Source organism: Gymnoscopelus microlampas (genome assembly GCF_963454915.1).
Source record: "Gymnoscopelus microlampas genome assembly, chromosome: 23".
NCBI classification, from domain to species: Eukaryota; Metazoa; Chordata; class Actinopteri; order Myctophiformes; family Myctophidae; genus Gymnoscopelus; species Gymnoscopelus microlampas.
In genome coordinates, this window is record NC_139960.1 from 23602574 (window position 1) to 23613501 (window position 10928).

Genomic DNA, 10928 nt, shown 5'->3' on the forward strand with positions numbered 1-10928 from the left:
TGTTGGGGGGGGGGGGGGGGGGGGGGCTAGTTGGGGGGAATAAGAAGTGCCATTGCAACACCCCACCCTTCTAATAATAAAACTATTAAATCACAGGTTGCTTTAGTGTCATTCAGTCTTTGAAGGATTGGATTTCATTCTGTTAAATATGCTTCTGAGCTTCTGAGCTTCACTCTTAGCTGGATTTGAACACATGACCTCTGGCTCACAGAGACAGCATAGCATCTTCCACCATGCTCTGTTACCACAGTTTTCCATTAGATTCAAGTGTTCCTCTGGATGTACTTAGACCCTCCAGAAAAACGCGGGCAAAAATCCTTGATTATACGGGCTAAAACTCTTGATTATGCGGGCTAAAATCCTTGATTCTGCAACGAAATATGCGTTTTTTTGTGCAATTTTATGCGGTGAAATTGCAGGAAGTTGCGAAATATGCGGAAAGTTGTGAAATATGCGGCAATATGCGAAATATGCGATATGCGAAAAATGCGAAATATGTTAAAAGTTGCATATTATGCGATGCGATGTGCGTATTATGCGATGCGATGTGCATATTATGCGATGCGGCCTTTTTGAAAAAACGTTACCCCCGCATAATTATGCGCCATTTTGCTGATTATGCGGTAAATTCTGCGATCGCATAAATGCATTTTTCTGGAGGGTCTACTCTTTAAAACATGTGTTGGAGTGAAAAGCTGAGTCAGTTAAGTCTTTGAAGGATTGGATTTCAATCTGCTAAATATGCTTCTGGGGGAACCCTCTTAGCTGGATTTGATCCCCGATCTCAGGCTCACATAGACAGTGTTATAACTCAGGGAGCGAAAGAGCACATTGAGTTTTAAGACATTGTTCAATCTGGTTCAACTGTTCTTCTGGATGTTACTCTCCAAAACAAACTCCAGAGGGAAGGTCCTTGGCTGGCTACATTAATTTGGGGGTCCTTTGAGAACCACTGTAGCCTACTACACTACACCATATCACAAAAAATACAGAATACTATTATTTAAAAAAAATCACTAATTGAGCAAATGTCACATTATACTACATCAATAAAAATGCCACGAATAATTATGTTGTCAGTGCCATTTATAAAGCCCTGCATTGACTGTTTTTAGCCAGCAGGTGTCATGGCAACAACATGAGACCAAAATGCTTGAGTCACATGACTTTTGCCTTTTGTAAACAAATGTATGTACATCAACTTGTTTATGTAACTACATCAATACTTAATAAATAATAATACCAGCTAATGTACCTGCCTTGTTGACATTATTTTAGCCTGCTTTACATTATGTTCATTATGGTAGTTAATAGCAATCATATCCTTTCCTTTATTGATTTAAATGTTGAAAAGGTGTCATTAAATCAACATTGTATTATAGTTGAATTTAGTGATTGAAATGCCAACATTGAATCAATATTGGTGGGGAGACATCAATTTTCTCTTTTGGGTTTTGAGTCAAGACCCTGGCTCCCGGGGAGACATCAAATTTCTCTTTTGGGTCTTGAGTCTGGGACACAAGACTTCATGGAAATGGAAGTGATGACACAAAGGAATGTGCAGTCAGACAAAATTGGAAGTGTAACACTATGAAAATGAAGCTGATAAATGGGTACTCTCTCCTGATTGGCTGAAATGTTGCCACCTATGTATTTTCTTTTTATTAAAGAGCTGGAGAGACCCCTGTTACTGAACAAACACTCTATAGCAATGATTACTATCAGAATATAGTGCTTCAATGATTACTATCAGAATATAGTGCTTCAACCTTTTAACAAATCGTTTTGTTTTAACCAAAATAAAATCACTTACAAATGTCAAAGTATTTGTTTATTTAAAATACATGCATTTAAAATAGACAATCTGGTGGTGACAGAAATGAAACACTCCAGTAAACCTATGGCACATGCACTGACAGTAAAAAGAAGAAAAAGAAAAGAACAATGAGCAGAACTTAATGTTTCACATTAGTGATCGCACTGTGCATAATCAATAGTGTTTCTCTATCATTTCTAGTGACTCTTGTCAATTTTAGAATTGCCCCAGGGAATACTGGGTGAGGAATCCTTTCCCGAATAATAATGAAAGCCTTTCCACCAGCGCCAAACAATATACCACAGCAGATGACAAACTAGTAGGTAAAAACTTGCAATCAAAGGAATAACAGTTGTTTGAAATGAAAACAGAATGCCCAGGGTATGACGCTTAAAATAACATCTTCTGGATCTTTGGGTTGATATCCGCCAAAGTTGTAGCATCTTAGTCTCAGCAGTTTGCCATCCATATTAGCGGCCGGGGCAAGGACAGCACTTCAGGGATTCCACTTCAAGCTTGAATGTCTGACTGACATGTCTAGAAGAAAGATATTATACTGTGACAAAAGAATGTGCTAAAGCAAAACATGACAAACATACATTCAGATAATTGAGCACTACATCAGTAGTTCTCTGGGATACAGGTCCAGTGGGCACCCAAACCTTGTGGGCACCTAAAAAAAAAATTCAAACGTAAAAACAATAACATGCACGCCACGGTACATCATTATCAGACATAACTTTTCCCTTCAACTTCTTGTTTATCCCCAAAATGACTGACAGGTTTTGTAGTAATGTATCATTTGTAGGAATATTGGGCCTTAAAAGTCATTTAAAAAAGTATATGTATGTGGCACCTCATTTGTAAAATAAACGTAGATATAAAATCAAATGTAACATATAACCAGTGCCAGTGTTCTCAGGGGCCCATTGTTCCCGGTTACCCTTGAAGTGAGGTCCAGGGACCCCTGCCCTAAAGGTCCTTGAGGGGGTTCCATGGGGCACTATTTAGATTTTTTTATTTTAAATTAAACAAAATGGTTGAAATTGGTTAATTTCACTATGATTACCAGTCGCAGCCAGAAGGTAATCGAATTAGATAACGTGGTAACCGGAACAGTGGGCACCTGGTATTTCTGGGCACCTTTTTTTCTCTCTGAAGACCGAGTAATCTGAAATACTGGGCACATTTTTTGGTGAGAAAAGTGGGCACCGGAGGAGCCGAATAATTCAGCAGAACCACCTGGCAGAACACTAGGCACCTTTTGATGAGAACATTGGGCACCGGATGGTAATACGGAACACTGGGCAACTTCAAAAATATTAGCGAATAGCGAGGCAGAGAAATAGTTAAATTGGCACATTTTAGGGTTAGTGAATCATTTAACAATAAACGTGCATTCATTTATTTAACAATCAAAATATTTTATCTTCTAAATTACCTCTAATCCTGATGTATTAATACTGTAGTGTAGAATGCCTACAAATACAACAAAACGACTGCTTAACAACAGGGAATGAACCATGACAGTCATGTATGAACTTCAAACTGGTGTTTGCACTGTCTCCATTTACGGCTCGTACATCTATATAAACGTTCATATTTCAAATATAAAGTGCTTACCCCATGGCCACGGATGTTACAATTATGTTCGGGTCCTCAGAAGTACCCGTATCTTCCGTATAGTTCAATAAAAAAGCATTTTAATCCAATCGGTGGCCATTTTCTTCTTTTTTTTGCCATGTGCTTTCAACAACGCGACCCTATTGGTTGTGAGGTGTATTGCACTCTGATACGTCATAACTATGTGAGAAAATGTCCACCGATCGGATTAAAATACTTTTAATTAAACAATACGGAATATACAGGTACTTCTGACAGCCCGTACATAATTTTAACATCCGTGGTCATGGGGCAAGTACTTTATATTTGAAATATAAACGTGTATGTAGATGTACAGGCCGTAAATAGAGAAAGTGCAAACATCAGGATTTTGACATTCTTAAACAGGAAGTAAACGAGGGGGGAATAGCGTTGGCCAAAGACGGGATAAAAACACTTCTTTATGAAAAAATATGGACTAATACATTGCACAAATACTCCGGACACCTAGTTAACGTTTGGGGAAAGCGGGTAAGCACCTTATTTTTGTACATGTTTGGAGAAATAATAAGTGAAACTCAACACTTACCACTAAGGAACAACGAAGTACATAACCATGAAAAACGCCACGTCAAAGACCACAAACACCCAGAAATCGAACCAGTAGGAGTGTTTTGGTAATAATGCCGACGCCACAGCTCGTTCAGTTGTGACATTCTCCCCTGATCCCATTGTTGTACAAGTTGAAGTTGAAGCTCCTGTCATTTCACACTACTGTCCGCCGCTTCCGGGAAGGAGAGTGGTAAAAGATGCGCACCTGCCCAAGATGGCCAGCTTTGGTAATGTCGTGTGCTTGATCACAAATAACTCACAAGTGCACACATTCAGCCTCCTTATATCCGTAATTTCAAAATAAAAGGTTATTAATGTAAAATAAATATATATATATATTTGATTGATTGAATACTTTATTAACAATTTGCAAAAAAAAACACACAGGTACAGTTCCAAACAAAATGATGCTAAAATGATTAACCCAAGAAAGCACTATGGCTTAAAGAAGCAAAACAATGCACAAATGTAGGTGGAGGCAGGCATCAATAATTAAACACAACATGACACAAGGTTAGTCTGCAATACTTGGCAAAATTTGGCAATAAAGTAGGCTTATAATAGCTTACCTTGTTATTAAAAGTCAAATTGCTCATTACTCATTACTAGCCTGGGATCAATACCATTCTCGGGTTTCTGATCCGGTCGGAGCGGAAATAACTTTACGTCATCAGGTGGCCGGAACGCATGACCGAAACCTCTGGTGCCGTGCAACTCCAACATAACTCCCCCAGTTTAAAATGTGTTTAGTTTGGTATAATCGTTTCGTTTTTTTTGGTATAATGATGGTTTGGAATGTCTATCTTGTATTCTAACTCGTAGTGTGACCAGCGAGAATAAACACATTGATTCGCATTATGTGGGGAACAAAAACAATGCGACGCCAACCGGAACCCACCACCGGAACACGATCGTTTTTTTTTGTGTTTTTTTCTACACCGGATCACAAGGGCCAGTTTGGAACGAATACCAGGCTTTCCTCCGCGGTGGAAAGACTGTCGTGCTTTTATTTTGAAAATAACATGGGGACAAAACGTTTCCGCGAAGTTGACAGCAATCCATTTATTTGTAAACAAAACTTGATACCGTTTACTTTACTCATATTTGCCTGAACTTTAAAACCCTCACAAGAGTCGTCAAGATCATGGAAGCTTGTGTGACGTCCAAGCAGTTGGGAAATGCAGGTATGTGTGTAGGAAGCTTTGTCTTGTGACTGTGTAACTGCTGCTAGCTCAGTTGCTAAGGTCAAAGCTATATATCCATAGATGAGCTGCAAGTAAAACAAACGCATTCAAGTTAAAAAAGTAACGTTAACGTTACGTTTTAATGTACACTTCGGTGAGGTTGCTGAGTGAATTAAAATTGCTGGGCCATAAATATTCACGTAAATGTCACGAGATGATCGACTGTGGACAAAATGATGCAAAACGTGACAGTGGTGGAAAGTAACTAAGTACATTTACTCAAGTACTGTACTTAACTACAATGTTGAGGTATTTTTGACTTTACTGGAGTATTACAATTTTCTGTACTTTCACTTACTCCACTCTTAGACAAATGTTGTACTTTTACTCCACTACAATTATTTGAAAACTTTAGTTTAGTTTACTTTACATGAGAAGTCCTTCCGATACCCGGGTCTTACCATCTCTTAAGCACATGCATTTCAAAAACACATTTCAAGTCCTGTACCAATTTCATCCAATCAGGAGAGAGAACTCAAACAGTATAAACAACAAGTCAAACTGGAAGTTGTGAACAAACAACAACAATTGAAGCTGATAAATAGGTTCTCTCTCTTGATTGGATGAAATTGTGTCCCCAACTGAAAATCTATTTTCCGTTTAGAGCTGGATGGATGGGGAGACCCCTGGGATTAAACAAACACTTTACTACAGCAATGATTACCATCAGAATATAGACCTTTAACTTCAACTAAAAATAACTTGCAGCATCTTTAAATAAGAAGGGACTGGAAGAAAAGAAAGTGTGATGGTTGGGGCACCCTAGGAAAGGCTTCAGTGATGAATCCAGGTCAACCAACAGTTACTCGTGATTTTAAGATAAGATGGTGTGGTGCCACATTCTCTTATTAATTGTAAATGTGCACGATTGTGATTAGAGTGGAAGCAAATACGTGAGACAGACATTATTACAAATTCTATGGATGGATGAGTTTACAAGAGAAAGGACTCCTAGTCAGAGTTATTTTCCTCCAAACTGAAGGGTTCTAACATGTTTGCCAGCATTACTTAGATTAGAATATAATGTAATTCTAGTGTTATGATAGCATTATTTGTGCCCTTTTTAATTTTGACTATACATACATTGGCTCAAAAGGCTATTTGTCACCTCAGGCAGACATCATGAAACTGTACACCCATGTCTGTTGCAGATTTATTTCTTCCATTGTCATCTTTACGCCTGCTGATACCCCCACTTCGACTGGTGTCCGCGGCAATGTGGCAAGTGGCTCAGCGAAGAGACATCGTTGACTATGCAAAGCTGGATGATTTTGTGTCACTGGTGACGGCCATCGTTCCAGACCTGCTCGAGCCTAAGCAACGAGCTAAACTGCTGCTTCGTCTGAGAGCAAGAGTATGTTGAATTGGTAGTTGGTACAGTCTTGCTCCAATAGTTGTACATGCATATTATACTGTATAAATTGTGTTGTCTTTCAAAGCATCTCAGACACTAATCAGACACTGTTTGTCATTCCAGATTATTTTAGAGTTGTGTGGTGTGGAACAGACAGCCAATATTACATCTATACAACCCCAACTAGAGAGAATCCGGCCTCCTGGACACAAAGGGGTAAGTGATGGGTGCATTAATTTAACAATGTCCTGCATTAATACAGAACTATTTCTGTTATTGTAAATATAACAATGAAAAAGCCTGTGTCACCTCTTGGATGGATCGGTCTCAGGGTTCGAAATGAAAAGGGGCTTGGGCCCCTAAAATGCATAAAAGATTGGCCAAATGCCCTAAAAAATAATTTGAGTTGGCTGTAACAGTTTAATTCTCTCTCTCTCTCTCTTTCACTTTCACTTTCTCTTTCTCTCTCTCCCTCTCTGACCTGCCTGTGGTAATAATAATCTCTTCCAGAGTGGGGAGGCTGAGGTGGATGCTGAGGAGGCCATTTTCCTGGAGCTTGTCCAAACGCTGCTAAATGACCCAGCAGAAAGAGAGCATTTTTACCAGGCAAGACATCTTCTCAGCTCTCTGGTTATAAACACATCAGTACAGCGTGGTAATTATGAAAGGGTCGTTTTTCTGACTCCTACCATGTCAATGGACATTAGATCCCACATTGACTATTAGCTCTGTGTCTGTCTGCCTTTCTTGTGGCTTGTCTCTGCAAGCTAATATTGAACATACTAGCCCACTTGACTCAAAGAATGCAGACATGCCTGTTTGGCTTGGTAGGATATGATCCATGGAGACAGCTTTAGGCAAAGTGCTGATCTACCCATTTTGGGCGGGAACGCCTATTTGTAACTATACCTTTCAGGACGGGAACCCCTTTTGGGGTTCTTGTTACTATGTACAGTATATAGCAACATACATTTGTTGTAATTTTTGAATAAATATTTGACATTTTTCAGGAAACTTAGGTCAGGATTTAGAAGGCGTTTTTAGAATCAGCCTCAGGTCTAAAAGGGTTAAAATGAACATTTATGTATGCTTATTCACAACTCAAACATGCTCACCAAATCATTCCTTTTTTTGGAATAAGAATTCATAAAATTTTTCCTTTGCAGGAGGTTTTTCCAATCGAGTATGGAAACAGCTATGACACAGACATGCAGCTTCTTGTATGGGAATTTCTTTCCAAACTTGAGAAACTACTGCCAGTACCAGACCTTGGTCAGGTAAGAAATCACCTAGTGTTGATGTTAGTTAATAGAATGTTTCAGGGGTGGGAATTTCTGTCTTTCAAAGCTTTAAAATGTATTTACATTATTATTTACAGTATTCACAGTAATAATAATATGTGATAATATATGTGCACATCAATTCCTGAATTTTCCTTACGTTTCACTCCACTATTCGCCAGCATATTTCTTTAATGGCCGTGGCTAGTGATTCAGGGGCTGGAGCCAAAGAAAGTGTGTTGTTCTAGTTCATTTGGATTTATTTTTCTCTTAACAGACAGTTTCATGGCTCAGTTCTGCTCCCTCTGTACTAGAAGACTGCATGCAGGCACTTTCCGATCCCAATGATTTGAGGTCCCTCCTGCAGCATCACAAATGCCTTGAGGATCTTGGCAGCCAAGGCAAGTGGCATTATAATTTACATCCATTAAAAGGAACACATTTGTTATATAGAATATTTAATATGGACAAAACAAAATCTACCAATCTGGCGCTTCCACTTCTTTCTTTTTATATATGCAGGTAACACTGTAGAGGTGTCTTCTCAGGTCTTCGCCTGCTCCCAGTGTTCCTTTTTCCACATGCAAGAGTCATTCCTGCTCCAGCACATTGAGCGCAGTCATCCAGAGGAGTACAGCAAGCTACAGAAGGTTGCAGAGAGCGTTGAGGCACCCAAAAAGAAGGCCCAGCGGCCCGTGTTCCCAAAGCCTTTCCCCATCCACAACAGGCCCGACCCTCACACATGTCAGGAGTGTGGCAAGACATTCACGCGTGCCTCTGATGTGACCCGTCATCAGCGCATCCACACAGGGGAGCGGCCATATACCTGCCAGGAATGTGACAAGGGTTTCAAGAACTCCTGGGACTTGACTAGGCATCAGCGTATCCATACCGGAGAGCGACCATTTCTCTGCCCCCAATGCGGCAAGGGCTTCACCCAGATGGGATTACTGAAGCTACATTTTGAACGGACAGTTTGCAGCCAAACATGTGATCCACCTTTGGAGACAGAAACGGAGGAGGTTGTGACTGAGGAGGCGGGGGAGAAGGTGAGTGGTCAGTACAAGTGTCAGAAATGTGGCGAAAGCTTTAACACTATCCTGGAACGATTAACGCACAGGCAGAGCCACGTGGTGAAGCGAGTGCGACAGTATAAGTGTTCGCAGTGTGAGAAGATCTATGGTCGTGCGTCAGATCTCAGGAGACACCAGATGAAGCACACGGGAGAAAGGCCGTTTCCCTGTGAGTGCGGCAAGAGTTTCACCCACGTTTGGCTCCTGAACAAGCATCGACAAATCCACACCAAGGAGCGCCCTTACCCATGCACAGAGTGTGGCAAGAGCTTCACACAGCTGCAGATCCTTAACAGGCACCTGTTGATTCACAACGGCCAAAGGCCGTTCCAGTGCTCGTACTGTGAGAAAAGCTTCACGCAACTGGCAGGCTTGACAAGGCACGAGAGGATTCACACGGGCGAGAGGCCATATCTATGTGCCGTTTGTGAAAAGACTTTCCTCACACATGGTGAGCTGGTGAGACACCAGCGCAGCCACAGCAATCTTAGGCCATACGCCTGCTCTCAGTGTACTAAGAGCTTCAAGACTAAACGGGCTCAAAGCGAGCACCTGAACACGCATACAGGTGAGCGTCCATTTGCATGTGCACACTGCGGAAAGAGATTTGCCAAGTCAACTTCGCTCATCAGACACAACCTGATGCACACAGGCGAGAGGCCCCACCAGTGCTCGCAGTGTGGGAAGACCTTCCTGACCTCCGGCGAGCTCCTCCTTCACAGGCGTATCCACACGGGGGAGAGGCCTTACCCCTGCTCCTACTGTGAGAGGAGGTTCCGGTGCTCCTCAGACCTCAATATGCACATGCGCACACACACCGGCGAGAAGCCCTACAACTGTCTGTTCTGTAAAAAGTGCTTCTCCACCTCCACACGGCTCAAGAGGCACATGCGTACACACGTAGGGAAGTTATCGCCATGGAATCCATAAGATTTGTCAATGTGGACTTTTTTGCTGTTTTTAGTTACATTATTTTGAGGTAATTTTAAGCCTTAATTTGATATTTATAGTGGAGAGAGACAGGAAATGCAGAGAGTAGAGGAACGACATGCAGCAAAAAGGTATGTCCGGCATGGAATCAAACACGGGGACTCGCATTTTTGGACCCATGTGGTTTGCACCTTAACCGCCTTAAATGTCCACTCTCGAGTGGCCCCTGAGTGGACATTTTGCTAATGTTTTCCTGTTTTTTTTTACCATCTTTGTGCTTTTACTGAAAATAAAAACTACAAATACTGTTTTGTAGTCTGAAAAGCCATGTGAAGGGTCTTCCCATAGCAGGGTCTCAAGCCCCCCCTGATGAAGGCTGAGCCCAGTGGACTGACTTTTAAGTAACAAACTAAACTATGAAATCATATTTTTATGCTACAATAAGCTATCTGCTTGTGATAATTCACAGATTTTTTTTTTGCATTGTTGTATAGACACTAAATATTTAGTAATGTTTATTTATTTTATGTGTCCTATAAAACTAGGATCATTGAATCTTGTTTGTCGTTATTAGTATTATTCATTGTCTGTTGCCTAAATTAGACCCTGCTCCTTTAAGGTGGCAGGCAATTAGCCAAAATCAGGTGCAACATGTTTGCTGATCGTTACCTAGCCTACTACTCCAGAATGCCTCTCCTCCTGTAGCCTAGCAACCAGTGGTGGAAAATAGGGTCTAAGTGGTTAATGTATGTTTTGTAATTTAACCATTTATATCTACAAAGTAACTAGAAACTGAAGTTTTCAAATAAGTTTAGTGGAGTAAAATAATATTTGCCTCTGAGATGTAGTGGAGTAAAAGTATTGAAAATTGGAAGTACTCCATTAAAAGTAAAAGTTCCTAAAAATGTTACTTGAGTAAATGCACTTAGTAGTAGCCTCCAGCCACACCCTTACCACAACATCATACTATTGTCTATGCCGTCAACAAACATGTGCCTGTTTATCTAAGAGTATTGT

General features: G+C 40.7%; 1 protein-coding gene and 1 long non-coding RNA gene across 2 annotated transcripts; one reads left to right on the forward strand and one right to left on the reverse strand.

Moving 5' to 3' along the window:
• Positions 1–1818: 1818 nt before the first annotated feature.
• LOC311039656 lies at positions 1819–4257 on the reverse strand. Its single transcript, XR_014600182.1, has 2 exons — positions 4008–4257; positions 1819–2353 (listed from the first exon to the last, which is right to left on the reverse strand). It is a non-coding gene; the product is annotated as an uncharacterized lncRNA (long non-coding RNA).
• An 802-nt stretch (positions 4258–5059) lies between these two features.
• LOC311039649 (uncharacterized protein) lies at positions 5060–10466 on the forward strand. The gene is made up of 7 exons (XM_084049587.1): positions 5060–5214; positions 6426–6628; positions 6752–6844; positions 7139–7234; positions 7795–7905; positions 8186–8309; positions 8431–10466. Exons 1-7 carry the CDS (start codon positions 5175–5177, stop codon positions 9909–9911), a joined length of 2148 nt encoding a protein of 715 aa, XP_083905713.1. The 5' UTR covers positions 5060–5174; the 3' UTR covers positions 9912–10466.
• Positions 10467–10928: the final 462 nt, after the last annotated feature.